At 46.3% G+C, this 15,963-nt stretch overlaps 1 protein-coding gene across 1 annotated transcript in view; it reads left to right on the top strand.

Moving 5' to 3' along the window:
• The window catches only part of ZNF217 (zinc finger protein 217), a 17,397-nt gene extending 11,145 nt beyond the window's left edge, over positions 1-6,252 (top strand). The window contains exons 4-6 of the mRNA XM_040459745.1: positions 3-155; positions 2,039-2,170; positions 4,130-6,252. Coding sequence (XP_040315679.1) covers positions 3-155; positions 2,039-2,148 — 263 coding nt within the window. The 3' untranslated portion in view covers positions 2,149-2,170; positions 4,130-6,252. The remainder of the gene's footprint in view (positions 1-2; positions 156-2,038; positions 2,171-4,129) is intronic.
• Positions 6,253-15,963: the final 9,711 nt, after the last annotated feature.

Genomic DNA, 15,963 nt, shown 5'->3' with positions numbered 1-15,963 from the left:
CTTCCGCCGGGCCTTCGAGCTGCCCAAGTACCACGTGGTGCGCGGCCTGCAGTCGCTGCTGCCCGCCGAGTGCGTGTGCCCGCCGCCCGCCGCGCTGCCGCCCAAGCCGCGCGCCGCACCCGCGCCGCTCTTCGCCTGCGGGCCCGCCGCCGAAGGTGAGGCTGGGGGAGGGGTGCGTGGATGCTCTGGGTCACCCCCGGGAAGGGAAGGTGAGGCTGCGGCTGCTGTTGAGGGGCTGCGGACAGGCCCTGGGCCCGCCCGCCGGAAGGGGAGGCTGGGGGGGCGGGGGAAGAGGCCCTGCCCTCCCCCTCACCCCCCAAGGGGAGGCCAGGGGAGGGGTGGATAATAGGCCCTGGGCTCGCTGGGGAAGGTGGAGGGGGGTTCGGACCCTAGGCCGCGGGAGTGGAGGAAGGGGTGGGCCCTGGGCCTGGGGGCTGCTGAGGGTCAGGGGTGGGGGGATGGACAGATGGGGGGCCCACGCCCTCCAGGCTGAAGGCCACACTCCCCGCCCGCAGCCAGCTCACAATGCTAGTGAGGTCCCGGGCGCCCTGGGCAGTGCTGGCTCCCTACCCTTCATGCTGAAGCCCTTTGGAGCCCAGCCCAGTCTGTCCCTTCACCGGTATGAGTGGTCTCTGGGTGGGCAGTGTCCCCACTAGCCGGTGACAGATGCGCTGTGAGCCCCCTAGGAGCATGCGTCTTCCACCAGGAGCAGAAAGTATGAGAACCTCAGTGGACATTCTTTTGATGCTAGGACTCTAGAATCAGACCGTTTTTTGTTAAATATTCAGCGCATTTTAAAAGCCTCACCCTTTTCCCATATGGACAATTTTTTTCTTAAATGATGAAGTGTTTTATTTAGATTTGGTCTTTCTTCATCTTTTGGAAACTCTGAATGCCGCAAGGTTAGCAAGTCATTATATACATCTTGTAATCCCTTCACATACTAGGCACACAATGTACAGGGTCATGCGTCAATGTAATATTATCAACACAGCATAAACACTTAAGCAGTAGATAACGTTTCACATAAAAGAGGCTCTATGCATCATATGGCCTGACCCCACAGAAAGCAAAGCAAACGTTAGAATGCCATTTCAGCAGTTACAGTGTTGGTAGAATCAATAGAGTTAATTTGTTTCATACCCATCATGTATTTCCATAAGACATCCATAAGGAAGAAGGAAGGGACAAAACCCGTTTTTCCCACGTGGGTAAATTGTTAAAAGTCGAAGATGACTTTGGAGTTCTCCCCATGGAAGTGTTTTCAAAACCCCTGCTTCCTTCCGGCCTCTTTCCCTTAGAGGCCTGTGGCGCTTTACCTGTGCAGGTGAAGAGGTCGATCAGAGTGTACCGGGGAGCTGTCCCACGAGGCCGACTTAATTAAACCACTTCCTTTGTCCGATATAAGCCCCGCTGCTCTGTGCAGCCCCAAAGAGAAATCCATTTTCAAACCTCTCAGTTTGTATTAATTTCAAATTAAGGGTTCTGTGTGGCGACAATACTCTTATCAAGGATAGCTTGATGCCAATTGATATGGTAGGGATAGCAAATTGTAAAACAATTGCTTTTACACACTCCAGTGAATTTTCTAAGTCCTGTGATGAAATACTAATTTTTACAGCCTTTTGATTAGAAGTGTCTATTTCTCTCCCTATCGGTTGTTAAAACGGACGTGAGTCAAAACTTTGCCTTTACTTGAAGAGTAGGGCTCTGTGTTGCAAATGAAAGCCTCTTTTCAAACATCAGTATTTTTTCTCCTCTTCCCCACAGGTATGGTTCATGATGCATGTGGGTTTAAGATAACGTCTACCACCATTGTTTTGGGCTTTATTCCCCCCCCCCCACACTCTGGTGCCGAAACCCGAGATTGTAGCTCACTTACAGTTACTAATGTCATTCTTACTAATGACCACGTGGCACTCAGATGATTTTAGCTTCAGTGATTTAAAATTGTGTGCTAGCAAATGTCCTCGAGGCACTTAAAACCATTTCAGTTGTAACGTGTTTTTATGCGTTGTTTTTTTTTTTCTACAATCAGGAAAAAGGCCTGTGTCATATCAACACTTATCTAGCAGCATGCTACAGAAGAGAAACTATGAGAATTTTATTGGGAATGCACATTATCGACCAAATGATAAAAAAACTTGATTTCCTGTTTCAGGTAAGAAAGGTAAGCATATATGATCTATTGATTTTAGTTCATTGAAAAGAAACCATCTAGTTCATTCAGTAGAATATAAAATAAAATTATTTTTGATTTTTAAAGTGTTCTTAAGACCTCCAGTGCTCAGGGTCTCCGGATATCCGTGATGATGGTAACTAATAACAATAGTACCGACTGGAATTTACTAAGCATTTATTTCGTGCTCAGCCTGGAAGTGTTTTTATAATCATGACCTCATTTAATCCTTCCCACATGCGGGGGGGGGGGGGGGGGGGGGGGGGCATTAGGCCAGGGATTAGCAAACCTCCACCTGCTTTTATCTGCAAAGTTTTACTGGCACACAGTTGTGTCCATGCCTTTCCATATAGCTGATGGCTTCTGAGCCACATCAGCAGAGTGGTAGTTGTGACAGAGAGCGCATGGCCTGCAAAGCTGAGAATATTTACATTTACATTCTGGCTCTTTACAGAAAATGGTTGCTGGGTTGGGAGGTCCCGTGCACCCTTTACGGATGAGGGTACCGAGACTTGGGTCGCGTCCCACTCTTTTTAGTTCTGTCCTACCATGACCCAGAGCCTGGGCCCCAACCCTCATGCTTAAGAGCTTGTTCAAAACCTCGGTGCATCCTTATCTGTTGAGGGAGGGGAGCGGGACAGGAGCGCGGAGGTGCATTTTGACAACGTGGTTCACATGGCGAAGGTGCATTTTGACAACGTGGTTCACATGGCGAATGTATCTAACTGTAGATACACAGAAGACTCCAGCAGGACCCTCAGAGTTGTGTTAATTCCGTTGAGTTAATTCCGAGTTTGGCCACAGGGCCTGATGTAAGCCCAAGTTACTCTAGACCTCATTTACCAATAAATTGAATGACAACAGCTGGGTTTATGGACAGATTTGAGTTCTCTCCCAGAAACGCTTTTCGTGTCTAACGCCCACCATGTCCTCCTGGTCCCGTGGCAAGATGTCTCCCTCTTGTTTGCATGTGGGGCCCATCGGGCTGATGCAGGTCTATGCTCCTTTCTCCCCTCACTTAGTGAAAGTAGAAGGAGAAAGGAAGTGTTGTCGCAGGAGCGGGATTCAGCCTCCTCTCCATGAAAACAAAACAAATCGTTGATGGATTATAAGGCACAGCTAATTTGTAACAGGTTACTTGCACTGTAAGGGCACAGTCTGTCAGTCACAGAGGATGCCACTGTCCTGTTGGTCCCGCCCCGGCCTCTTTCTGTAACCTCTGAGCATCTCTGCTTGCATTTCCTCTGCCTGGAACATCCTTCTGCATTCTGGGTGCCAGATGACCTCTCTCTGATACGCGGGACCAGTTAACATCATTTCCTCAGGACGTCTGCCGGGAACCAGGGACTTCCCTGGCCGCTGCCCCTTGCTTGTGCAGTTCACCCCCACGTCTACCCCTCTTACCTGTGTGCCCCAGTTCACTGCTAGCTCCGCTTGAGAGGAGATTGCTTTGTTCACTGCCTCGCCCGCTGCCGGGACCATCACTGATCAAACCCGTTAGATGTTGGCTGAACAGATAATGTTATCACCTTTCGGTTTCTTGTGGTGGCCTTTGCCAGGCTTCGTGTAACTGATGCAAATGCCGATTCTTGGTGAGATCCTCTTCGTTAAATCACCGTTCAGAATGTAGTAGTATCCTCTGGGGTGGCGCAGCGTTGTGTAGAGTCCTGGTACTTTCATTGCAACGATTTTTTTTTTAAGGTTTAATTTGTTAACCTCCACCCCCATCGTGAGGCTTGAACTCACAACCGGGAGATCGAGTCACATGCTCCACCCACTGAGCCAGCCAGGCGCCCCTTCGTTGCAACATTTGAGCTTAAGGGGAGCTCCGTGCATTTCTAGATCCCTTTGGTTCTGTTTATTACACTTCTTTATTAAAAGAAAAAAGATTTTCCCAAGCTGTTTTCAGTTTTATCTTGATCCGCTCTCTCTAACCTTTTCCCCCCGTAGGACCCGATGGATGTGTGTTCTGTCCATGAAATTGAGTGAGTCCATCCTTTGAGAAGGCAGATGGCGGAAGCTCGTGAAATAAGCTGTGACCGTGCCGTGCATGTAACATACCAGGAACACTACGGTTTTGTAAAGTTGTTCTGTTAACTTTTGTACCAAATAGCAATAAAAACCATAGTTGGAACAGTTGGGTTGTACACAAATGGAGACTGCAAATCTCTATTTTGCCCCGAATAATATTTTTTTTAGAGTTGACCAAATAAGGAGTCTTTTGCATACTTGAGCGCTGCTGAACACAAACCATCCAGGTGGGGGGGCGGGGGGGGGAGAGTCTATAACGAACGCTTGCACCTCAGGTAACTCTGTACATATGTAAGTTCGAAACCTGCTTGTTCAGATACTGTGCGTCCCCTTTCTCTCTCCTGTAGCTCATCCCCATGAGCAGCTCCTGCTGTTTGTGTTCTTTCATGGAAAATGTATGTTTAAAAAAAAAAAAATTCCCGATGATTTGTATTATGTTAAATCCTCCTCAGTGCGTCGTCTTAACAAAATTGTGAACGGAAGTATTGACCCTCTGTGACTATGTGCTGCATATACTGAGGTCAGCCATTCTGAATTCGGTGCCCTTTCATTGCAAGTGTCAGTCTGTCAACTGAGGAAGAGTCCCGATCTGCGACCCTTTTCTGAGAGCAGCCTGTGCCCCGTAGGGTTTTTAAGCGGACGTGTCTACAGAGAAGTGCGTCTGTCCTCTTCAGGACAGCCCCATATCCAGTAAACATACCAAATTCTATGTGGAGTTACTTACTTTCTATCAAGTTCGTCACTTTTGTTGGAAAATTCAGGGTTTTTTTGGCTTTCGCTTAAATTGGTATGTAAAAAACCTGAAATGCTAAATTACACACGTGAATTTCATATATTGGGAGCGGTTTTAAAGGACGTGAAAGCGTTTGGGTAAATTTTAGGTTTGTATCTGGAAGTCCTGGTGTGCCTGGCCTTCGGGTTAACCGTGGACGTACACGAGTTAATTGTAGACACGTTGATTCTGAATAAGGAACTGCCTGCCGAGCCTTCTGGTAATGGGGAGGGTGCGATCTGGTTCTTGACCTCAGTTGTCTTCCCAGTTTTGGTTGTGTTGAGCAACCAGATGTAGTTTGGGTTTTAAAGCGAGGATGGCCACCAGCTGGCTTACTACCAGATGTTTTAGACTTTTGTTCCCTTCCACATGCTGTCCGTGGCTGAGTTTATTCAGCAGTACGTGGGTTTAGCAACCACGAGATATTTTATTAAGAAAACTGTTTCAAAAATAAATTTGCACTGTTACGTTTTCTTGCCCTGCCTTTCTGCGTTAGAGCGAGAGTAAAGTCCTACAAGAATCCTGATTTTTTTTTTGTTTTGTTTTCATTATGCAACACGAAGCGTACTTGACCGAGAAGTCTTAACTCCCGTGGGAAAGGGAGACCTGATTGGTCTGTTGGCCTTGTAGTGAAGTGCTTTGTATCAGGAGAGACTAGTACACTATCCACCATTTTTCCTGTTCACAAGCTGAGCCATATGTACATAATCTAGATTTTTGTTTTCATAGTTTTGCACTTTTATAGCCTATTTTTGAAGATTTAACACATTTGCAAGATGATTGACTTGATCTTTGCCTAATCCAATGAGTGTTACAGAAAGCTCGCTGTGACTATAAAATGTAAATCTTTAAAAGGGGATACGAGATAATAGAGGGCTGAAATTTAAACCTGTATTTAAAAAAAAAAAAAATCACCAAATCTATTTGAAAACAAGTCAATTCATGTCATGCTGAAATTTGGGTGGCTTTCAGATTTCTCTTTTCTAACCACATTTCTCAATTTCTGAATACATAAAAATGTCCTTTTTTCCACAGCCCTTGTCCTCCAATTTTTTTTTTTTTTTTTTTTTTTTTCATTTGAAACAACAGTACATATAATAGAGGTACAATCCGTTGGATTTTTGTTTATGTATTTATTTCATTCCAGTTTGATTTATTTTAATTGTCGATACTTGTCAAACAGTAGACATTACTTGTTTTATTTATGATATATTTCAGCTTAAAGTTATGTTATTATATGTGGATGTAAATATAGATTTGGTGTTTTGCAGTCTTGGTTTGGGTCTTTATTGCGTCCCTCATTTCTGCTTTCAACTTTTTAGAAATACAACTTTAAGCCTGCAGTTTAGTGGAGGGGTTCGTGTAATGAATCCTCACCCTCGCCAGCAGCATTTTTTTCTCCCCCGAGTATTTTAAAGCGAGTCTCAGACACGATTGAGTTTCATCCCTACGACCCTTCACTGTGAGTCCCTAACGGATAAGGGCTTTCATGGTCACACGTAACCAACCACGATGTCCACACAGCCTTGCAAAAGTCTTGTCTTAGATTTGGTCAGTTGAGTTGTGATCGAGACCCAAACAAGATCCACTTAGTTTAGAAGATCGTTTTTTATTTACTTATTTATTTTTATTTATTTTATTTTATTTAAAAATGTTTTCTTTTAACGTTTATTTAATTTTGAGACAGAGAGAGAGCGTGAACGGGGGAGGGTCAGAGAGGGAGACACAGCATCGGAAACAAGCTCCAGGCTCTGAGCTGTCAGCACAGAGCCCGATGCGGGGCTCGAACTCACGGACCGTGAGATCATGACCTGAGCTAAAGTTGGACCCTTAACCGACTGAGCCACCCAGGCACCCCTAGAAGATCGTTTTTTTTTTTTTTTTTTAAAGCCTGTTTTAATTCACATCTCCCTCCACACACACCTTAGAGGACATTTTAGTGAAGAGGCTGGGTCATTCGTCCTGTAGAAGTTGGCATCTTCTTAGGGTTTATTGCATATTTGTGGTTTCATCTGACCTGTTTTTCCAGTCTATCTCCTATAAACTGGTGAATTAAATCTAGGGGTTTAAAGTAGATTTGAGCTCAGTTTTGGGGAGCAGGGGTCTGTGTGCTCCCAATTGCATCACCTCTGGACATGTACAATATTTGGTTTTCCAACCTGTAGTGAAGTTTGATCAGTGGGTTCAGGTGTCAGACTAACCAGCCGTAATAAAGTTCCCCATCAACCTTTCTCCTTCGGGTTTTAGCAGCCACGGACGAACATTAGGGATGTTGCAAAAGGTGATTTTTTTTTTTTTTTTTAAGTTCTGTCATTTCCTCTGCATTTATTATTGGACAGAAGACCTCATGTGATTATTTGATGACCTTGAAATACAGCTTAAACAAGAAAGGATAAATAAAACTTGATTCTCCCCCTTGATTAACCAGCCTTGAGAATAATGTCTGGTCCCAGACAAGACTGGTGAATGAACTTTTGAATTTTTTGTTAAGAACTCCTTGTACATTTGACAAGTTGTAAGCAAATTGCAGGCATCATTTTGACGCCCAGAATCTTCGGGGTCTCTGGCCGACAGGGTCTCTCCTTCAAGTTGGCTGTGTTTTGGACAACACTCTGGAGGCTTCTTAGTTTTAAGGCAGGTGTTCTGAGCTCTCCTTGACCATTTCCTGACCCGGACCTGGAGAGTTACTTACCTGAGGACCCTGGGTTCCTTTTCTGGGAAATGGTAATTAGAAATGGTGATTTGGGGGTAGGCTGCTTCAACCCCAGGGCCTTCATAACAGAGAAAGGATATCTATGCTCTTAAAGAGTAAAACCAAACAACACTTGAATGAATTATATTGCTGTTTTCTGCCCTGCCCTGCCCTCCCCTCTTGCCTTTTTCTTTCCTTCCCTCTTCCCCTCTTTCCCTTTCTTCCTCTTTACTTTCTTATTTTTAAGCCATTTCTAAGCCAAAGAGGGGACTCAAACTACAACCTTGAGATGAAGAGTCACGTGCTCTACCAACGTAGCCAACTGGGTGCCTCTATATGGCTGTTTCTGTCTCAGAATTAAAATAGTGCTTTTGTTTCTTTGATTTTTATATTGGATTCTCTGAAAAGTTGGGTTCCCGATACCCACAATGGCTTGCTTTACGCTACTACATATAGCAAGGAAGTCATGATGCCAATATTCTTACCAACGTTCTAAGGGAAGATTTCAAACTTGTTCAATTTCACTTGTTTGTAAGTGGGTTCTCAACTGGTGGTCCCAGATTAGCAAAATCATCATCGCTGGGAAGTTGCCAGAAATGCCAACCATCAGGCTCACACACCCGCTGAATCAGCAACTTTGGGGGGTCGGGGGGGGGGGGTCCAGCCGTCAAGTCTTCCGTGGTCCCTGCTGTCTACTGCGTAAATTCCACTCCAGAAACAAGCATGGTTGAGGGAGCCCAAGCTTCTTTATGTGGGCTTGCCAACATACGCTCTTGGGTTCAGTGTTTTCCATCTTGAGATCCTACTTTGTCTTTTTTCCCTTTTAAATACAGTTTCGTTATGTAAAACAGTTTCTTAAAACCATGAGACCAGGTATATAGCCAGAGAAGCTCACTAGCTTTTCATCCGTTCCAGCCTGCTCCCAACCTTCTATAAAGCAACCGTTTCATAAAATTAGTTTTTGATTTATCCTTCCATTGTTTCTTTCTGCAAAGATCGAGGTGCATTTCTGTTCAGATGCCCTCAGATGAAAAGGAGCATGTAATACACGGTAGTGCAGGCTGACTTCAGTGGTTTTATTTAATTTTTTCTTAAGAAAGCACGCTTTTCTCCTGAAAACCTAATGGCTCCAAGGGGGGAAAAATTACATCTGGAGAGGTGAAGGAAGTTGGTGGCCTCTCTGCCTGTTTTTAATTTTTTTAAATGTTTGTTTGTTTTTGAGAGAGTGCAAGTGGGGGAGGGGCAGAGAGAGGGGGAGACCCAGAATCCGAAGCCGCTCCAGGCTCAGAGCCGGCAGCACAGAGCCCCACGCGGGGCTTGAACCCACGAACTACAAGATCATGACCTGAGCCGAAGTCGGACGCTTAACCGACTGAGCCACCCAGGCGCCCCTCTGCCTGTTTTTATTCATTCCGCGTGTGTTTGTTTGCCAGGTGCTTCGCGCTGGTGCGGGGCGCGGGGGGAGTCTGTGTCCCATGAACCAAAGTAGGTCTTCTACCCTCCTAGAGCTAACTAACGTCCTCCGGGCGGGTGCCGAAGACGGGCTGAAAACCGGTAGACCCAACTGTGACCAGTTGCAATAATGGAAGGAAACCAGCAGGAGACAGAAGAATGTGGAGCACAGAGCTGAGGGGTGAGGCCAGCTTCTGAACAGATAACTAAAGGATAAAGGCTGCTGGCCTTTTATTCTTTGTTGCGGCTCTTCTGTGCCACCCACGGAGGATGCTTGGCCATCGCTCTGGCCCCCGCCCACCGGGGGGCCAGTAGCACCCCTCCCCGTTGTGGTTTTGTAACCACCCAAAGTGTCTTCAGGCCATCCAAAATGGCCCTGGGGTGCCAAGTGGTCCCAGTGGAGCACCGCAGCTCCTGGGACGAATTCGGAGTTCGGGCAAGAGCCCGAGGTATTGAGTCTCGAGGATTTGGGGCCATGATGGACGTGCAGGGAAGGCCTTTGAAGGTATCCGGGCAGATGGTGGCATCAGATTTACGTTTTAGGATAACTCTGGAAAAAACCAGAGAAGCAGGATGACAAGATGTCCACTCCTTGCGTTTGTACAAAGTCTTACCAAAGAAGAAAAAAAAAAGTCAAAACTTTTTTCCTGCCCTTGTTACCCTTAGTCACCCAGGGAGATTTCATCACCACTTTGGCCCGCCCATCAGGCTCCCGAATTCCTGTGGCTGTTCTGGACCCCCCGCAGAATCCCATTCCCAAGCTCTGACCTCCCCCGGATCCTGACAGACCAGGGATTCTTACTTACTCTGGAGTGAGAAGTTACCTAAACTTCCTAGGTTTTCAGGCATCTGTAATCTCATTAGAATGATCATCCAAATGTCCTCGAGCTAAGTGCCTGACAGGCATCATCTTTGTTTAGGGACTGATTGCCACCCTCAACCCCGGGGGGGTGGGGGTGGGGGTTTCCCTTTAACCCCCAGCAGCCCTGGGTTGGGATTTTAGGAACAGATGAATCCTTTCCAGAGTCCTCACCTCCGACGACACAGGACCCTGGGGTTCAGAGGTCTGAGTGCATCTGTCTGCATCGGGACCGCCTCCAGCCCTGCCCCTGAGGCCAGCTGTGTCCACGCAGCCACCCAGGCCTCCCCGGACGATTAAAGCACCAGCCACAGCTTTCCCCAGGCTCCACTGAAGGCTCCAGACCCTTCAGCAGCCTGGGAGAACTCATTTCCTCATCCAAGCGGAGAGCAAGCCTGCTGCCTCTTTTCCTGCAAAACCTCTGGGCACACACACCGATCGCCTCCTGTCTCCTCTGTTGCTATCCCCTCGGCCAAGCCCCTCTTCCCCCCGGAGGGCAGCCATCGCCTCCCGTCCCCCTTCCTCCCTGTTCAACCTCCTCTCCCCGGGCCGGATCTCTACGTGGGTGTTGGAACTCTTTTTTAACATGTAGATAATTTTACCCAGGTCCCTGTTCAAACCCTCCACGGACTTTCAGTCGTAGGATAAAACCCCAAATCCTTGGCCTGACCCCTGGCCTCGCTTAGCCTTCTTCCCTCATCATTTTTTACGGCAGCCACAGAGGCCTTGGTTCTCCTTCTGGAAACTTCTGGGCACCTTCCTCTTTCAGCAGTGGTATCCTTGCTATTTCGAGGCCTGGCAACACTTTTATCTCGGGTAGCCTGCCCTGCTCCCTGACTTCACCCGATTGTGCTCGTAAGTCACCTGCCCCGAAGCCTTTCCAGCCTCCTTAACGTCTGTATCTGGTTATTTTTCCTCATAGCACTCACTACCACCTGCCGTTAGGCTGTGCACTTGAAGGTGGGCTCCCCAGGGGAAGGAATGTATTGATGTTTCCCCTGGGCATAGCACAAAGCTCCTCTCTCCTTCAATAGGTGCGGGGAGGATGGAGGGATGGATGGATGATGAATGGATGAATACGATTTATTCCAGCCCAGCAATCCTTTAATGGCAGAGAGGTGGTCTCCTAGAATTATCTCCGAATAACCTCCTACCTGTGAGATTATCCGCTGAGTCACTGCGGGTAAGCATTTCCATCTACCTGTGGCAAAAACGTAAAGCACACTCAAGGCTTGTTAGTTTCTTATCCCTTATACATCATTGTACCAAGTGGAAGGAGTTTCACAGGCTATGCATGGGTGGGGAGGTACTTAAGAAGACTAAAAGGTAATTAGGATCAGGAGAGTTTTGGTCTGGAGTATTTGAAAGGCTTTTTTCGAGGGCGTGGGTGGGTAGAGCGAGCGGTGAAGACGGCTGGTGGGCAGAATTTGGTAATCGCATCAGGGGACATTGGAGACACTGCCCGGAGACAAGTGTTCCTCACATCTGAGACGTTTAAACAGAGAAAAGCTTCCCGTGGTCCACGCCAATGCAAGCACCGTTCATCATAAGAAAGGTTAACATCGTGTGGCCATTCTTTTTTTTTTTTTTTTAATGTTTATTTATTTTTGAGAGAGAGACAGAGACAGAGTGTGAGCGGGGGAGGGGCAGACAGAGAGGGAGACACAGAATCGGAAGCAGGCTCCAGGCTCAGAGCTGTCAGCACAGAGCCCTGATGCAGGGTTTGAACTCACAGACCGTGAGATCATGACCTGAGCCGAAGTTGGACCCTGAACCTCCTAAGCCACCCAGGCACCCCTCTTTTAGTTTTTAAAATGTTTGTTTATTTATTTTGAGAGAGAGAGAGCTTGAGCAAGCATGAGTAGGAGAGGGGCGGAGAGAGAATCTTGCACAGTCAATGCAGAGTCTGACACGAGGCTCCATCCCACGAACCGTGAGATCATGACCTGGGCTGAAATCAAGAGTCAGATGCTTAACTGAGCCACCCAGGTGCCCCAATGTGGCCATTCTTAGAACTTGTGGCTTCAGAATCATTTGTAAAATGATACAAAATATTCAGGGTCCTCAAAAGTTTTTGTTTACGTGGGTTATGCCTATTGATATTGGCCATAGTAGAGTTCAAAACAATTAAGACATCTATTAATTCAAGAGGAAAAATAATTAACCCCCTACATGTTAATATGAATAACATATTTTTTTTTCATGGTAAATAAAATTCCCAAGCGAAAGAAATTTTCCAAGAAGAGTGGCAATGTTTCACTTCTTTGTTAACTCTTTAGCGCCTTAGTTAAAGAGTGGGATGGTCATCTTTGCCACTCATCCTGTCTTTCTTGACGTCCCACTTCACGTGGCCCATGGAAAGCAAGTAACTTCATAATATGTCTTTCTGACCCTGTGCACCCCCTGAGGGGCTTGGGACCCGGTGCTTCTGGAATAGGACCGTGATCAAGGGCTTTGCACGGGACAGAGACAGTGCTTTAACACCTCTATTTTCTCCATTAAGAACCCACATTTTGGGTGCCTGGGTGGCTCAGTCGGTTAAGCATCTGACTTTTGGCTTAGGTCATAATCTCCCGGTTCAAGAGTTCAAGCCCCACGTTGGGCAGCCTGCTGTCAGCATGGAGTCCGCTGCTTCAGATCCTCTGTTCCCCTCTCTCTCTGCCCCTCCCCTGCTTATGTGAGCTCTCTCTCTCTCAAAAATAAATAAACATTAAAAAACAAACAAACACACAGATTTTGGGGGTGCCCAGGTGGCTTAGTCGGTGAGACATCCGACTTCGGCTCAGGTCATGATCTCATGGTCTGTGAGTTCGAGCCCCGCGTCGGGCTCTGTGCTGACAGCTCAGAGCCTGGATGGAGCCCACTTCGGATTCTGTGTCCCCCTCTCTCTCTCTGCCCCTCCCCTGCTCACGCTCTGTCTCTCGGTCTCTCTCAAAAGTAAACATTATAAAATAAACGCATTAAAAAATCTCCCACATTTTGCACAAAAGCACAGGTAGCATATGATTGCACTTATGTGAGGTTCCCAGAATAGTCCAATCTACAGAGACAGAAATTGGAATGGCTGTTGCCTGGAGTGGGGGTGAAGGTAGGGAGGAGGATGGAGCGTTTGATGGGGACAGAGTTTCAGTTTGGGAAGATAAAAACATTCTGGAGGTGCATAGCGGGGCTGCATAGCAAAGTGAATGTATTTAACGCCACTGAGCTGCACACTTAAAAATGGTTAAAATGGGAAATTTTATGTTACGCGTATCTTACCGCAATATAAAAAAACCTCCTGATTTTAAAATTGCAAGCACAATACGTCTTTACGAAAAGGCAAGCCTTGTGTAAATCTAGAGTAAAGAGAGTGAAACTCCATCCTCTAAAGGGAAACACCTTTAATAATTCAGAATCTGTGTCTTCTGATTTTCCTCTATGCCCATACTGTTACTTATTACTGTTATCAGAAATGGGATTATTCTATAGCTTTCCTTTTGTTTTTTTTAAAGTTCACTTATTTATTTTGAGAGAGAGAGAGAGAGAGAGAGAGAGAGAGCATGAGGAGGGGAGGGGCAGAGGGATAGAGAGAGAGAGAGAGAGGGAGAGAGAGAGAATTCCAAGCAGGCTCTGTGCTGTCAGCACGGAGCCCGGTGCTGGGCTTGATCCCACAAACTGAGATCGTGATCCAGGCCAAAATCAAGAGTCAGACACTTAACCGACTGAGCCCCCCAGATCCCTCCCTGTAGCCTTCTGAATACTGTTCCTTTCCCCCCTCAACTTAGTATATGAATACTGAGCATTTACTGTGTGCCACAGACAGCACTAAGGGACTTCACGAGAATTATCTTAGGTGGCCAGTTTATCCTCACCATTTGACAGATAAGGAAACTGAGGCCCAAAGAAGTTGAGTAACTTGCCTGTGGCTGGTAAAGGGGTTGAGCTATGTCTGTGCTTTTAATGGATAAGTAGCTGGCTACAGTTTATACACGAGTTTTGAAATAATTTTTATCTTATTTTATTTGTTTTATTTTATGTATGTATGTATTTATGTATTTATTTATTTTTGAGAGAGAGAGAGAGAGAGAGAGTAAGCGGGGGAGGGGTAGAGAGGAGGGAGAGAGAATCCCAAGCAGGCTTCGTGTCATAAACAGAGTCCAATGTGGGGCTTGAACTCACAAACCAGGAGATCATGACCTGAGCCGAAGTTAAGAGTCAGATGCTCAGCCGACTGAGCCACCCAGGCGCCCCACATGAGTTTTGTAAAAGGGATATTTCTGTGAATTTAGCTGAAGCCATCACTGGGATTTGATTACATTTGGATTACATTTGGTTACATTTGGAACCAGGTACATTTGGAACCTGGTCTCCAATTATGATGAAGGTGATGAGCACGATATCCTCCTGCCAAATTGTATGTGAGAAGTGCGTTCTTAAAGACGATCAATACTGGAAAAGTTTGAATAATTCAAGACTATTTTTTCCGTAGAACTAACTAAAGGGAGGACCCCAGGCATTTTAGCTCACGCTGGAACGTGTTCAATAAACTTCACCACCAGGTGGCGCTGTTGTAAACAAACTTCCTCTCCCGGTCCCACCGGCTTTGACATTCAACTATTTGGGACAATTTTTCAAAGACAGAATATCTGTGATATTTTATTATTTTATTTTATTTTATTTTATTTTATCTTATTTTATTTTATCTGTGTTATTTTAAATGTTGCAGGGCAGGGGGTGGGTGGAACCTGGATGGCTCAGTCAGCTAAGACAACTCTCGATTTCAGCTCAGGTCATGTTCCCAAGGTTGTGGGATCGAGCCCTACATCAGACCCTGCTGAGTGTGGAGCCTGCTTGGGATTGTCTTTCTCTTTCCTTCTGCCTCTCTCCCCTCCTTGCTTTCTCTCTCTCTCTGAAATTAAAAAAAAAAAAAAAATTAAAATTAAATGCTGCAGGAAATATGAGACTCTATCGTGGTTTTATTGAAATATTTATAATTTTTATAGTTCAACATTCCATGAGCTAGCCTTTACCTTCATTAACCAGTTTGTTCCTCGTACATAGTGATTGTAACCCTGATGCAGAACGACAACATTCCCGTTTGGGTATTCGATTTCCAGTAATGTCCAAAATTCAGTTTAATTATTTTATTTTATTTTTTTAAAGAAAGAAACTCTGGTTGTCACTGTCGTCCTCACTGTGTCCTCAGATGCCGGCTTCTCAGAGAGAGCCCAGGCAGGAAGGAGGCATCTGTGGCTTTTGGCTTCCAGGGAGGATGTAAGGCGAATAGGTGCCTGACGAGGGGTGAAGTCCTAAAAGAAAAGGAAATCTGGAGGGGTGCCTGGGTGGCTCAGTCGGTTAAGCACCTGACTTCGGCCCAGGTCATGATCTCACAGTTTGTGGGTTCGAGCCCCATGTCGGGCTCTGTGCTGACAGCTCAGAGCCTGGAGCCTGCTCCCGATTCTGTGTCTCCCTCTTTCTCTGCCCCCTCCCTGCTTGGACTCTCTCTCTCTCAAAAATAAATAAAACATTAAAAAAAATTAAAAAACAAAAGACTATGAGGTCCATGGGGGCGGGTCAGGCTCAGCCATGCACTCATTATTTATTTATTGAGGGCCTCTCATGTGACAAGACAAAACTCTTTGGCGTTATGGAGTAATCAATAAGTATATTATATAGTATGTCAGAGCTTATAAGAACTAGTAGAAAATTAATTGGTAAAGAGGGGTCAGAACTCAGGTTGGGGATGGGGATTTAATTTCAAATAGGATAGCAGAAAAGTCCTCACCCAGGAAATGAGATTTGGACAAAGACTTGAAGGAGGTGAGGGTGTGAGCCACGTGGTTATGTGGAGAGAAACACTGCAGGCAAAGGAAACAGCAGGTGCAAAGGCCCTGCATTACTCAAGGACAGTGAGAAGGTGCAGGTGGCTGGCTGGCCCAGTGGCTGAGGAGAGGTGAGGGGAGGGGAGGGGAGGAGAAGGGAGGGGAGGGGAGGGGAGG

Source organism: Herpailurus yagouaroundi, unplaced genomic scaffold (assembly GCF_014898765.1).
Source record: "Herpailurus yagouaroundi ecotype Mexico unplaced genomic scaffold, PumYag 246, whole genome shotgun sequence".
Lineage (NCBI taxonomy): Eukaryota > Metazoa > Chordata > Mammalia > Carnivora > Felidae > Herpailurus > Herpailurus yagouaroundi.
Note: the sequence above shows the minus strand (reverse complement) of the source record. Positions and strands in the feature narration are given on the sequence as shown.